The sequence below is a fragment of the Dipodomys merriami genome, unplaced genomic scaffold (assembly GCF_024711535.1).
Source record: "Dipodomys merriami isolate MVZ:Mamm:240054 unplaced genomic scaffold, mDipMer1.0.p SCAF_82, whole genome shotgun sequence".
Classification (NCBI taxonomy): domain Eukaryota; kingdom Metazoa; phylum Chordata; class Mammalia; order Rodentia; family Heteromyidae; genus Dipodomys; species Dipodomys merriami.
This window is the reverse complement of record NW_027206424.1, coordinates 5572501-5586717: the sequence shown is the minus strand read 5'-3', so window position 1 is coordinate 5586717 and position 14217 is coordinate 5572501. Positions and strand designations below refer to the sequence as shown.

The 14217-nt window shown below is 61.1% G+C and overlaps 1 protein-coding gene across 1 annotated transcript in view; it reads left to right on the top strand.

The window, feature by feature from the left end:
- Nucleotides 1-14217, top strand: part of Cfap46 (cilia and flagella associated protein 46) — a 92468-nt gene that overhangs the window by 69268 nt on the left and 8983 nt on the right. Inside the window, exons 38-50 of the mRNA XM_070011425.1 lie at nucleotides 176-355; nucleotides 1004-1139; nucleotides 2010-2195; nucleotides 2786-2974; nucleotides 4753-4887; nucleotides 4976-5155; nucleotides 5466-5636; nucleotides 9500-9597; nucleotides 9960-10036; nucleotides 10281-10381; nucleotides 11833-11954; nucleotides 12415-12494; nucleotides 13697-13855. Coding sequence (XP_069867526.1) covers nucleotides 176-355; nucleotides 1004-1139; nucleotides 2010-2195; nucleotides 2786-2974; nucleotides 4753-4887; nucleotides 4976-5155; nucleotides 5466-5636; nucleotides 9500-9597; nucleotides 9960-10036; nucleotides 10281-10381; nucleotides 11833-11954; nucleotides 12415-12494; nucleotides 13697-13855 — 1814 coding nt within the window. The remainder of the gene's footprint in view (nucleotides 1-175; nucleotides 356-1003; nucleotides 1140-2009; nucleotides 2196-2785; nucleotides 2975-4752; nucleotides 4888-4975; nucleotides 5156-5465; nucleotides 5637-9499; nucleotides 9598-9959; nucleotides 10037-10280; nucleotides 10382-11832; nucleotides 11955-12414; nucleotides 12495-13696; nucleotides 13856-14217) is intronic.

Sequence of the window (14217 nt, the reverse complement as noted above, 5' to 3'; positions counted from 1 at the left end):
AGAGGCCCCACCCCCTGGAGAGGCACCGTCATCTGGGAGGCCCCGCCCCTGGAGAGGCCCCGCCCCCTGGAGAGGTCCCACCCTCTGGGGAGGCCCCGCCCCCTGGAGAGGCCCCACCCCCTGGAGAGGCCCCGTCATCCGGGAGGCCCCGCCCCTGAAGAGGCCGCGCCCACAGGTGCCTGTACCTCCAGCTGAAGATGGGCCAGGGCTCAGCCACTGCCAGCGAGTCCCCGGAGGGCCTGCTTCTGCTGAAGGAGATAGACAAGCACCTGGTGGACATGGAGGCGAAGTGTTCCAACTGCGGGTACGAGACGGACTGCATGAACGTGAGGATTGCCCGTGCCAAGCTCAAGAGGTGCGTGCTGGGGCCCGGCAGCCGCGGAGGGCCGCACCCCGCACCGGCCCCCACCCGCCCTCCCAGGGCAGCGTCCACCCCGCGCCTCCCCCACCACCCACGGGACACCGCGGTCCTGAGTGAGCCAGTCAGCCAGCAAACAGCAGCATGGAGCTGTGGCTCCAGTGGCAAGGCGCTAGCCTTGAGCCAAATAGCTTAAGGACAGTGCCCAAGCCCTGAGTTCAGGCCCCAGGACCAGCATAAACATATCTAGACATCCAACCAGCCAGACAGCTGGTGGCTCACACCTATAATCCTAGCCACTCAGGAGGCTGAGATCTGAGGATCACAGTTTGAAGCCAGCCCAGGCAGGAAAGTCCATGAAACTCTTATCTCCAATAAATTACCAAAAAAGAAAAGAAAGGAAAGGAAAAGCTAGAAGTGGCGCTGTGGCTCAAGTGGTAGAATGCCTGTCTTGAGCAAAAGAAGTTCAGGGACAGTGCCCAGTCCCAGAGTTCAAACCCCAGGACCACCCCCTCCCCCAAAGAAAAACATCCAACTATAAATGTAATAACAGATACAGTATAATTATGTGGAGATTATATGTTGTATATTAATCAGTACTAGTGACATGTATTTGCTTTAGCATCTTTGTCATGTTGTTTGAAGGTTGTGTGCCCGAAAGGAGAAAGACGAAGAACAGAAGATCACCTATTACCTGGAAGCCTATGACGTGGCCAGGAGGGCCGTGGCTGAGGAGGAGGCGCTGTTCCACCGGATTCAGGGGCTGCTGTCACTCCAGGACGTACGTATCAGCCCTGGCCCCGGCTCCCTCCTGCTCACTGTCCCAGCCTCTCTCCAGCCAGATGACCTTCACTCTAACGGAGGCTAGATGCACTCCCCAATCCAGACAGGATACATGAAACACAGAATGTGGCCAGAGGAATGGAGGCTCAGGCTTCCCGGGGTGGCATCAGGTGGTGCCGAGTGGAGGGGAAGGGCTCGGAGACTTTTGAACACCTGGTGTAAGTTGTAGTTTCACAGCATGCAGCCTTGTAAGAGATGCGCCGGGGGAGATGGGAGCCCCACGCGCCAGGCTCCTGTGAGCGGGGCTCAGAGCAGCTCTCCTTGCAGTAACCCCAAACTGGAATAGGACTGAGTGCTTAGATAAATGGCAGCGCACCATACTGCGAAAACCACTCCGCTAGAAAAAAGGACAGTGTGCACGCAGCAGCGTGGACACAGGAGATGAGACCTGCACACACGCGCCGCTTATCACAACCGTAGCCTCAAATAGCCATGTGCTCACGTTGGAGGGAGTAGGTGGGGGAAGCCACGGGCTCCTGGGAAACTGAGGTGTAAGCCAGCTTCCAGACCTCGGTGTGGTTTGTAAGATCTCTGTACCTCAGTGTCATCTGTACCTGGGTGGTGATGTAGGATGGGGGTAGATTAGGCGTGGGTCTGTTGTCACCCGCTGGGTGGTAGTAGGATGGGTGACTAGGCATGGGTCCATGGTCCCCCCTGGCAGGGGTACGCGGTGTAGGGGATGGAGGGCTGACTGCAGCATGGGCCCGTGGTCCCCTGGTGGGGTACGCGGTGTAGGGGATGGATTGGGTGACAGGCATGGGCCCGTGGTCCCCCCCCCGCGGGTACGCGGGCCGCCCCGCCCCTCCAGTTACAGAACGTGAACTCCCCGCTGATGCGGAGGCTGGCACGCCTCAAGCTCCACCTGGGGAAGGCCTGCCTGGACCTCATGCAGTTCATGTGGCGGGAGAAGCTGGAGCGGCACCAGGACCGAGGCTCCGTGGAGAAGCTGCTGGAGGACTTCATGGAGAACAGAGACGACTCTCCCATCGGCCTGGTGACCGCACACAGCCCCAGCCCAGCCCCGGCCACCCGCTCCAGTGCCCTGGGCTTTGCGTTTAGCCTTCCTAGCACACCGAAGGGTTCACTAAGTCCTGTGACACTAGCTTCAAAACAAAACATACGCTAATGGCGCTTGCCTAGGCTATAGAAGGCTCTGGTTCCAGAAAAAAAAACTGGGCATGTGGAAATACCCAACTTGGAAAGAAACAATTTTCTGCTGCTTTACCTTTTTTTTAGATGTTATGAAGAATGAATCAATTTAATTTGAAATGAATATACTATATATTGAACATATTATAGTATTAAATATTTAGGATCAGAAATAGCCCTAAAATTGGACTTGACGTTATAGGAGAACTTTTGTGGCCCTTTTGATGCCCAAGCCCTGGAGACCCAACGGTCCACAGGGCTGCATGGTATGGGAAGCTGCTCAGAGAGCCTGAAGTTCCACAGTGCAGCACTGGACGGGGGGCCTGTGGGTGGGGGAAGGGGGCTTCCAGCGTGGGGCTGGGGGGGGGGCCTGTGGGCTTCCGGGCTGGGCAGATTCCCAAGCACCATGGTGACCAGGCCTCCTTATCTTGGAAGCAATGGTTCACCCTGAAGCGGACCCTGGTGCACATGTCGCTGGTGCAGCTAGAGAGCATGCAGCCACTGTGCGTGGGCTGTGTGGAAATCCGAGCCAAGTTCCTGGGCCTGGTCGGGAGAGCCCTGCGCCTGCTGGCGGTGCAGACAGACCCCGTGCGCTCCTCCTTCTGCTGGGAGGAGGGCCTCTTGGTAGGTGCCTGGCTCTTGCCTCGGGGCGCATTCTGCTACGTCTGTGCCTGAGGAACACGGGCTCCCTGGGCGAGCCCCCCGCACTGGCCCGCCTCTACGCCACCCCCACCCCCATGGCCAGGGAGTCTCCACTCCCAGTTGCCGGCCACTCAGAGCACACAGGAGCCTCTTGAAGGCCCTCGCTCCCTGCCCATCAGAGTCCTGCACGCCCTGGACGCCCCAGCACCTGCCCAACAGACAAACCCCTCCAGGCCGGCCTAGCTGGCCTGTGTCCCAGCCAGCCCTGCACCCAGCGGGCTCCCAGCCAGGCCAGCCCCTGGGCAGGATGGGGCTTTTGCTGGGTGAACGGACGGAGCCCTCCACGACTGTGAGAACCTGTCTGGCTGCCACACTGAGCCTGGCGTGCTCTTGGTGGATGCTGCGGGTGGCACACAGCCCTGGCCCCAAGCGTGCTGGCCATACATGGGCCCAGGAGGCTCCAGAAACGCAGCGCCGGCCCAGGTTCCCCTCCCCTGCCCCAGCTCCCTTCTTTTCTCTTAGATGTGGCTGCCTGCTGCCTCAGGGCTTCTAGAAACTAAAGCCTTCCAGCCTTTCCATCCTCACAGTCAGGATCTTTCCTCTAAGCCCTGTTTTGACAAAGTCCCATCATTTTGGTGTGTAGTAGTATCCTCCATGTCAGTTTGAGGTGCTTTCAGATTCCACAGCTTGAGATTTTTTCAGATTCCTTGACCAACTTCATGACTCTAAGGACAGTGTTTAATTTCAAGGCAGGTTTGGTGTTTGCAGCCACTAGTGTGAGTCCACTGTGCTTTAAAACAAGCTCCGTATCTCTGGGCTTTGTAGAGGCTGGGTGTGGACCCAGCCTGGGTTTTGATGGGTGCTCCCTACAGCTTGGCCAGCACTGCGGGTAGGGGGCAGTGTGGCCAGCACAAGGGACATTGTCTTCTGGGTCAGGGCTGCCAGGCCTCTGTGCATAGGATGGCTTCTTACCCACTTAGTCTGCCAGCAACTGAGAGTGCATTCAGCTTCTTACCAAAGCAACATCTTCTGAGCCCACAAGCTCAGGCCCTCTCCACCTCTCCGCCTCTACCCAATCTTCAGGGCCTGCTCCCTTGCCTGCCTGCATTCCCTTCCCTCACTTAGTGTCTGTCTCCTGGCCACTCTGTGAGAGGACATGGGCACCTGACTGCCTCATACTGACCACACTGACAGGCAGGGAGGGCGTTTCTAAAGAACTGGACACGGGAGCCGTGGGAGGGGAGGACTGGAGTGGAGGATGGACAGTGGGAGATCCCGGGGTGGAGGATGGGAGTGGAGGACGGACAGTGGGAATGTCAGGGGTGGAGGACGGGAGTGGAGGACGGACAGTGGGAATGTCAGGGGTGGAGGATGGGAGTGGAGGACGGACAGTGGGAATGTCAGGGGTGGAGGATGGGAGTGGAGGACGGACAGTGGGAATGTCAGGGGTGGAGGACGGGAGTGGAGGACGGACAGTGGGAGATCCCGGGGTGGAGGACGGACAGTGGGAGATCCCGGGGTGGAGGACGGGACAGGAGGAGCCATGGTAGTGACTGGGGCTGTGGTGCTGGTCTGCTCCCTCGGTTTACCCGCACCCTGGCTGCCACTCATGGTCATCGGCGCCTCTCAAGCCATGGCCCTTCCACATCCACAAAGCCCATCTTGGGCAGAGCAGGCGCCGAGGGCCGTGATAGATGGGGCCCGCCCCAGCCCCTGGCCGGGAGGAGTCCAGGAGCTGCCCGGCCCTGTGTGTGCCCTAGATGGGGGCCAAGGTGAGCCGGCTGCGATCCCTGGAGATGGAGACCGAAACAAAGATCCCAGAGCCCTTCGTGCGGGAGCTGCCGGCCTTCAAGGACTCCCCCAAGAAGCACAGCAAGAAGGCCGAGAGTCTGAAGGTGGGTGTGCCGGAGACCCTCCCCCCTGCCCCCCGTCCCTCGGCGGTCTCCGCTGGGGAGCCCGAGGCTGAGCCTCTCTGGCCCGCAGAAGAGGATGATGATGGCCCAGCGGTACCTGGCCCAGGCCTCGGAAGTGCTGCTGCAGTGCCTGCACACCGCCCTGGGCAACAAGCTCACAAAGATCGCAGCCGCCGCCAGCCTGGAGATGGTGGAGTGCACCGGCACCCTGGACCCCGCCACCACCTGCCAGTTTCTGGCTCTGTCTCAGGTACGGCCCTGCTCGGGCACCGGGTGCGGCCACGGTGCCCACCGGCCGGCCTGCAGCTGGGGTCTTGGCTGTGGGGTGCACCCGGGTAAAGGAGACAGGGCCTAGGCAGCCCCAAGGCAGTCTGTCCCCTCTCCCCGGCCCTACGGGTCCACCAGTGGCGCGTCCTCAGGACCCCCTGCGTGGCCAAAGGCTAGTGTAGTCAGAGGTCTAGCCCAGGAAGCACCACAATGTGCTTGCCCAGCTTCTGCCCGCCCCCCCGGGCCCACGGGTCACACTGCACGCACATGACCACCGCCCCGGTCTGTGTCAGAGTTGCTCAGCCTCGGAGATGATGCAGGAGGTGCTGCTCAAGGCCACGGCCAACACCAGCAGCTCACAGCTGGCAGCTCTGCTGCAGCTCCAGAGACAGCTGAAGCAGCAGTACAAGACGTCCACCAGCCTGTTTGCCAGCATGGAGCAGAAGCTGACCACCACCTTCAAGGTGACTGGGGAGGGGGGCTCCAGACCTGCTCCCAGAGGCCTCCAGACCCCGTGGTCCCACCCAGGGGCCCAGACCCACCCCTCAGGCCCCCCAGGAGGCTCCAGCTCCCTCCATGGCCCCCAGACGGGGGCTCCAGATCCCTCCATGGCCCTGCCTGGACTGTGCTCCTTCCCGTCCTCCTGAGGATGACCTGCTCTGTACTGTCCCCGTCCTCCTGAGGATGACCTCCTCTGTACTGTCCCCGTCCTCCTGTGGGTGGCCCCCAGCCCCTCTGCATCCTCTGTTCCTGAGTGCTTGCTTGTGCCCGCACCGGGGCCAGTTCTGTGTGGCCGGCATGCAGCTGGGGATGTTGGCCTTTTGACAACCAAAACTGCCCTAGACATCACCAGTGGATTCCCAGTGTCCACCCCAAGATGGAAAGTGGGCCTCTGTGGGACTTAGAGGGGAAGGAGCCTGGGCTGGCAGCCGGAGGTGCAGCCTGCACGGTGGATCCTAGGGAGGAGGCTGTGTGCACTCTGTTCCATCAGGTGGGAGTGTAAATGGCTTCCCCAGTGAAGGGCACAGAGGACGAGTTTAACATGGGTGCAGACGGGCCTGCGCTGAGCTTGGCGGTGAACCCTCGGGCTGAGGCCCAGCCAGCGGTGTAGGAGTGCTCAGCCCATGGCTGTGCACAGGCACAGGGGAGCTGGTGCCGTGATCCAAACCACGCCAGGCACGTGACACCAGCTGCAGCCGCAGCCAGAGCAAGTGAGGTTCAGATGATGCCACCGGGGAGCCACTGGCCCACTCAGGACGGCCGAGACCTACAAGTGTGCTCTAGGGAAAGGCCACGGGGAGGAGCAGCCACGGGACTCTGGCTGGGGACCCTGCCGGGGCTGGGTCTTGTGAGAGCCTGGGGAACAGACTTGTGGGGTGAGAGCCCCAGACACACGGGCCTGGAGCTTTAGAAGTGAAGAGCGGGAAAGTGATCGCAGTCCACACCCGGACCCAAGACCAGCACAGACCCAGAGAAGACCCCGTGGGAGAACACAGGAGCCAAGGAGGGCAAGAGCCTAGCCTAGCCAAAGGCCAGAGTCACATTTCTTTGAGTCTTCAAGCAAGACTAGGAAGGAACTTCCTATGCTCATAAGACCTACAGGCTTGGGATTTACTATGTGAAATCATGCATGTGTGTGTGCGGGCGTGCACACACACACACACACACACACACACACACACACACACACACTTGCAGAAACATCAAGAAAATCACCCTCTGAGCACAAAGTGACAAACTCCTAGCATCTGAAGAAAACAGCACATTACCAGGCCAAAGGAAAAGAGCCTCCAGTGAAATACTGAACGGTGAAATACTGTTCACAAGGCAGGTGCATGAAGACATTTCTAGGCAAACAAAATCCCAAGGCAATCTGTGACCAATAATAAAAGAAAAACCAAAAGGAGGCTTCTGGCGAATCCTTTCAGGCAGTTACATAAACCGTGAGGAGAGGCCGAGCCTTGACCAGAACTGACGCACAAGCACCATGGGAGTGAAGTGCCATGGCGCTGGAGGTGACACTGCGGCTCAAGTGACAGAGCCATCGTGAACACAAGGAGGCTCAAGGACAGCGCCCAGGCCTGAGCTGAAGCCCCATAACTGACCAAAAAAGACAGTGCTGCGGTCTGAACCATGAAGTCCTGTGAGCTTCCAATGGCATCACAGGGCCACAGTGGGAGACAGGACAGTGTAAGGGGTGGGGGTGAGGGACAGCCGATACCCCGCACCCGTCACCACCAGAGAAATGGTAGAACTCGGAGGTCCAGGAGTCCCTACCCCCCAGGTCCTACAAGTACCAACCAAACTAATGTGTAACTAGGTTAACAAAAAGGAAACATTTTACAGTAGTATTATATCAATCCAAAAGACAATGAAGAGAGGGGAAAATACAAAACATACAGTCCCAAAAGAGGAAGAGTACAAGACTAGTCACTCCAGGTCAACAATTGTTGGATTGGATGAAAGGGAAAATGTAACTGTGGGTTGCTTTAAAAGGGCTGGCACTTAGAAAGAAAAAGGTGAACCAAGAGTCACGGAGGATGAGCAGGAAGGATGGTGATCCAGCAAGATGTTAACACACAGCAATGTGACTATGAGATACAAAAACATGAACAGATCAGAGAAGCCATGGCCCATGAGCCATCCAGGGGAGAAGCTGAACAGATCGGAGAAGCCATGGCCCACGAGGCATCCAGGTGAGAAGCTGAACAGAACGGAGAAGCCGTGGCCCACGAGCCATCCAGGGGAGAAGCTGAACAGAACAGAGAAGCCGTGGCCCATGAGCCATCCAGGGGAGAAGCTGAACAGATCGGAGAAGCCGTGGCCCATGAGCCATCCAGGGGAGAAGCTGAGCAGAACGGAGAAGCCGTGGCCCATGAGCCATCCAGGGGAGAAGCTGAGCAGAACGGAGAAGCCGTGGCCCATGAGCCATCCAGGGGAGAAGCTGAGCAGAACGGAGAAGCCGTGGCCCATGAGCCATCGATGGGAGAAGCTGAACAGATCGGAGAAGCCGTGGCCCATGAGCCATCCAGGGGAGAAGCTGAACAGATCAGAGAATCCGTGGCCCATGAGCCATCCAGGGGAGAAGCTGAGCAGAACGGAGAAGCCATGGCCCATGAGCCATCGATAGGAGAAGCTGAACAGATCAGAGAAGCCATGGCCCACAAGCCTTCCTGGAGAGAAGCTGAACAGATCGGAGAAGCCGTGGCCCATGAGCCATCCTGGAGAGAAGCTGAACAGATCGGAGAAGCCGTGGCCCATGAGCCATCCAGGGGAGAAGCTGAACAGAACGGAGAAGCCGTGGCCCATGAGCCATCCAGGGGAGAAGCTGAGCAGAATGGAGAAGCCGTGGCCCACGAGCCATCCAGGGGAGAAGCTGAACAGATCGGAGAAGCCGTGGCCCATGAGCCATCGATGGGAGAAGCTGAACAGATCAGAGAAGCCGTGGCCCATGAGCCATCCTGGGGAGAAGCTGAACAGATCAGAGAAGCCGTGGCCCATGAGCCATCCTGGAGAGAAGCTGAACAGAACGGAGAAGCCGTGGCCCATGAGCCATCGATGGGAGAAGCTGAACAGAACGAGAAGCTGTGGCCCATGAGCCATTGATGGGAGAAGCTGAACAGATCAGAGAAGCCGTGGCCCACGAGCCTTCCTGGAGAGAAGCTGAATAGAACGGAGAAGCCGTGGCCCATGAGCCATCGATGGGAGAAGCTGAACAGATCAGAGAAGCTGTGGCCCATGAGCCATCCAGGGGAGAAGCTGAACAGATCAGAGAAGCTGTGGCCCATGAGCCATCCAGGGGAGAAGCTGAGCGGAACGGAGAAGCCGTGGCCCATGAGCCATCCAGGGGAGAAGCTGAGCGGAACGGAGAAGCCGTGGCCCATGAGCCATCCAGGGGAGAAGCTGAGTGGAACGGAGAAGCCGTGGCCCATGAGCCATCGGGGAGAAGCTGACTGCAGGCAGGAGAAGAGCTGTGCATGGGCGAGGGCTGGTTCTGCCCACAGATGAGACGTCCGTGGCTGGGTGCCGCAGACGCGCACTGGCAAGATTAGACAGTGTGCTAGAGGCTCGAGTTGGAGGCATGAGAGCCTGGGCAGGGTGCCGGCCTGCGGGCGGCGTGGGCACAGCCGTGTCTGCATGCGTGTGCGCGTGTGTGCGTCTGCCCGTGACGCGGGGGAACAGGAGAGGCGGTGGGCGGGGGACAGGCGGTGGGCGGGGCTGCGCCTCTTCCCACCCGGTGCCTGTCTCCCCCTTGTGGTGGCTCCCAGCACAGGCAGGACCCTGGAGCCCCTTCGATGGCCTCTCCCTCGCCCTGTTTGTCATTCAGGCCTATCAGAACCTCTGCGTCACTGAGCAGCACTTCAACATCCTCAGCGAGATTCCGCCCTCGGTCCAGGCTGTCTTCCTGTATCACTCTCCAGACAAGTAAGGACCTGGGGTGGGCCCCTGCCCCAGGAGAAGCCCCCGCCCTGGGGGCCGTGGTCAGCTGCGAAGTGTCCTGAACGGGCCCTGCCAGCCAGGCCCGGGCCTGAGACAGAGGCCAGGCTGGGGTCTGCGGAGGGGCGCCCGGTCTCCGAGGTCGAGTCCTGGAACCCGAGGCCGCCTCCAAAATGGAGCCGAGAGGCGATGGGGGTGGACAGCTCTGGTCTGGGCCTGGGGTGGAGGCGAGGGCCTCATCTTGACTGGCCCTGCTGGGAAGAGACCCTGGAGGGCAGCACCGCGGGCTCAGGCCGCAGCTTGGCTCTCCAGCCCCGCTGGGCCTGGCTCCCGACTGTCTTGGCCCACAGGTCCCGACTCTACGCAGCCGCCTACGAGAAGCCCAAGTCCACATCCATAGTCAAGGGGAAACTGCAGCAAGTAGGCGGTGAGCTGGGGCCGAGGTCCGACTTCCCGCTGAGCACGTGGGGTGGATGTGGCCTTCCCCGGGGAAGCCCGAGCACACACCCAGCCGCGGGTGAGGAAACCCAGGGGTCCAGCGGGGCCAGAGGTGGCAGCAGGAGGCTCTGGCCCAGCTGTCGGCCCATCCTGCAGCGACACGTGGGGGCTCAGGGCTGACCTCCGAGCCGCCGCACACCCGGCAGCTTGGCACTCAGCCTGTGTCTGCACAGGGCACTGCAAAGTGATGAAGATTACGGTGACCCCGGCGGCCTTCTCAGACCTGATGGTCAAGTTCCAGCAGTTCCAGAAGCTGACCCAAAATCAAGCTCGGGTACACGGCAGACCTACGCTCCTGGGCCTGGCTCCAGATGGCACTGCAGATGATGGGCACCCTGGAATAGCCAGGGCCCCGGGGCGGGGCCAGGCCCCAGTGTGGGCACCCTTGGAGAGCCAGGGCCCCGGGGCAGGGCCAGGCCCCAGTGTGGGCACCCTGGGAGAGCCAGGGCCCTGGGGCGGGGCCAGGCCCCAGTGTGAGCACCCTGGGAGAGAGCCAGGGCCTTGAGGGCAGTGCCAGGCGCCAGTGTGAGCACCCTGGGAGAGCCAGGGCCATGGGGATAGTGCCAGGCCCCAGTGTGAGCACCCTGGGAGAGCCAGGGCCCTGGGGTGGGGCCAGGCCCCAGTGTGAGCACCCTGGGAGAGCCAGGCCCTGGGGTGGGGCCAGGCCCCAGTGTGGGTACCCTGGGAGAGCCAGGGCCCTGGGGCGGGGCCAGGCCCTAGTGTGAGCACTCTGGGAGAACCAGGGCCCCGGGGCGGGGCCAGGCCCCAGTGTGAGCACCTTGGGAGAGCCAGGGCCCCGGGGCGGGGCCAGGCCCCAGTGTGAGCACCCTGGGAGAGCCAGGACCACGGGGATAGTGCCAGGCCCCAGTGTGAGCACCCTGGGGGAGCCAGGGCCCTGGGGCGGGGCCAGGCCCCAATGTGGGCACCCTGGGAGAGCCAGGACCACGGGGATAGTGCCAGGCCCCAGTGTGAGCACCCTGGGAGAGCCAGGCCCTGGGGTGGGGCCAGGCCCCAGTGTGGGTACCCTGGGAGAGCCAGGGCCCTGGGGCGGGGCCAGGCCCCAGTGTGAGCACCTTGGGAGAGCCAGGGCCCCGGGGCGGGGCCAGGCCCCAGTATGAGCACCCTGGGAGAGCCAGGACCACGGGGATAGTGCCAGGCCCCAGTGTGAGCACCCTGGGAGAGCCAGGGCCCTGGGGCGGGGCCAGGCCCCAGTGTGGGCACCCTGGGAGAGCCAGGACCACGGGGATAGTGCCAGGCCCCAGTGTGAGAACCCTGGGAGAGCCAGGGCCCCGGGGTGGGGCCAGGCCCCAGTGTGAGCACTCTGGGAGAGCCAGGGCCCCGGGGCGGGGCCAGGCCCCAGTGTGAGCACTCTGGAATAGCCAGGGCCCCGGGGCAGGGCCAGGCCCCAGTGTGAGCACCCTGGGGGAGCCAGGGCCCTGGGGCGGGGCCAGGCCCCAGTGTGGGCAGCGCTCCCTGCTGAGTCTGTGTGGAGGGGCCCTGGCAGCCTCTGTCCACAGCACACAGGCAGCCTGCGAGGGTCTCAGGGTGGCCTCGAGCACCCGGGCTGGGAGTCCTGGGGCTGCAGCACAGGTGGGTGGAGACGTCGGTGTCCGCTGTGCTCCCCAGAGGGCGGGAGCTCAGTCCTCCCCGCCCCCTGCTCACTCAGCTGGAGGGGCTGTGTGGGGCCCCACACACTTGGGGACAGGCTGCGGTTTGTTGGGACAGGATCTGGAGACCCTGCCTGCTGAAGAGAGAGAACTCTGTCTGCAGAAGCTCAGCGGGGTCCTGGAGCTCATGGAAGATTACCTGCAGCCCATCTTTCCCCTGCTGAACTTTCCAGAAGTCAGGTACCGTGGGCTCAGTTCTGCAGCTGTGGTGGGACCACACACTGGGGTGCTGAGCAGAGGAGGCAAAGTGTTCTTTGGAGATCAGGCCTCCCAGATGGAGCTCCAAGTGCCGAGACCAGTGCAGCTCTCCACCGGGCAGTGTGATCAGTGCTGCTCTCCACCGGGCAGTGTGATCAGTGCAGCTCTCCACCGGGCAGTGTGACCAGTGCAGCTCTCCACCGGGCAGTGTGACCAGTGCAGCTCTCCACCGGGCAGTGTGACCAGTGCAGCTCTCCACCGGGCAGTGTGACCAGTGCAGCTCTCCACCGGCGGCTGTGCCTGCTCTGTGGCATCTCTGGCTCACTCCCCGCACCCAGGGTGTCCTTAGCCCGTCCCAGTGACAGCAGTCAGAAAGGCGCAGAGCCCACCGGAGACCTAGCTCCAGTGCACCTGGGCACTAGACCCCAGCTTTGTCTTTCAGAATTCCAATTCCTGTGATCATGACTGAGCCAGGGAAGTCAAAGGGCAAAGAGAAGGAAAGGAAAGTGTCCAATCCAACAGGTAGGTGGCTGCAGCGCCAACCACGGAAGCGTGCATCACGGGAAGAGATGGACTGGGACCCTGCCCGGCCCACTGAGGAAGGCTGAGTGGCCACGTTCCTAGACAGCAGGCTGGAGATGTGAACAGAGTCTGGGGCTCCCTGTGTGTTGGGCGTCCCCGCCAGGAGACCTGAAGGTCCTGCTCACAGATGCGGACAGTGTCTGGTCACCTGCCCCTCCTAGGCCGGTGGTCAGTGCCCACCCCCCATGGGGCCTGCCCGGGAGAAGAGCTGGGCTGACCTTGTGCAGGAGATAAAGCTGACCCCTGCCCAGGAAGGGCGTCCCGTGACAGAGGAGGCTGTGACGCTTCTGGAAGGGATGAACTGTCATCCTGGGGATGGCCTCCAGGCCCGCAGCACCATGCAGGGCCCTGTCCTCCCCTTCTGCTGGCTTCTGAGCGCACCCCTGTGCCCCTGACGCAACGCCCCGGGAAACGCCGGCTGTGCTCAGCGCATGACCCCGGGGGTTAAGCAACTACCAGCTTCATTTTCCTTCCCTGGCATCTGCTGCTTTTATAAAGGGCAATATCATTCTTTAATTCTTAGATGCCTTTGTATCTCCCACAAGAACTTGTCAACACAGAACCAAGGGGGTTGTCACTCAACCAGAAAAGAACTTTGATTTCCCAGAGTGCCAAGCGCCTCACCCACAAGCCCAGCTGCCCCATGCCGGGAGACAGGTCCTCGGGGCTCCGGCCACCGCGGGCAGAACACATGAGGGGTTCGGGTCCTACGCAGTCAGAGACAGGTCCCACATCTCACTCTGCTGCCAGGCCCCGTCTCTCCCAAGGACCCAAACTAAACTGGGCTCCCGTCCCAAAAATGGCCACAATTCAGATAAGAAAGATGCTGCTTGGCTTTAAGCAAACGTGTTTTGCTCTGTGCATGAGGAGCGTGCAGGGAGAGCCTCCGTGGTGTGACTCAGAGCGTGAGCTGTGACCCCAGGACCAGGCTCTTCCCATCAGCCACAGTCAGCATCTACAGTCAGGCCGGCCTTGGTCCACAGGGGAGCAGCCCAACCTCCCGTCAGAGCCAGGACACACCTTGGGCCCCGCACGCACGCCAGGCTGAGGTCTGCCCCACGGGGCAGTCGCACGGTCAGGGCGGGGTGGCCCCCCATCGGGAGCAGGTCTCCCCGCGGTTGATGTCATCTCCGTGCTCACAGCTCAGATGGAGACGGTGGACACGATCGTGATCGCAGACAGGCACCTGCTGGAGCTGCCCCTGGAAGGCCTCTCTGTGTTCAACCAGGGCACAACCCAGTCTCTGTCCCGAGAATTTTCCCTCCAGATGCTGTACAACCGCCTCCGTAAGGAGGAGACAGGTAAGGCGTGGCTCCAGCCAGGCGCTCAGCCAGGAGTCTGTGGACGAGGTGAATGTCTGCTGTCTCCGCTACACAGGACGTGGCGTGAATAGGTTTGAGTTCCACGGCTGGCCAGGGAAAAAGTATGAGACCCTGTCTGAAAACAAGCTCAAGGCCCTGAGTTCAGTCCCAATACTGCCATCGTCATAATAATAACAACAACAACAACAATAGCAATAACAACAGACACAATTGTGGCTATTGTTTTCTCTTGCTGTAAGTGTTTGAGGTCTGGCTCAGGGATCAGAGCACCAGCTACAGCATTGGCAGGAGGGACAGGAACAAGACGGAGCCAGGGTCCCAGGTATATGGGCTGGTAAGCA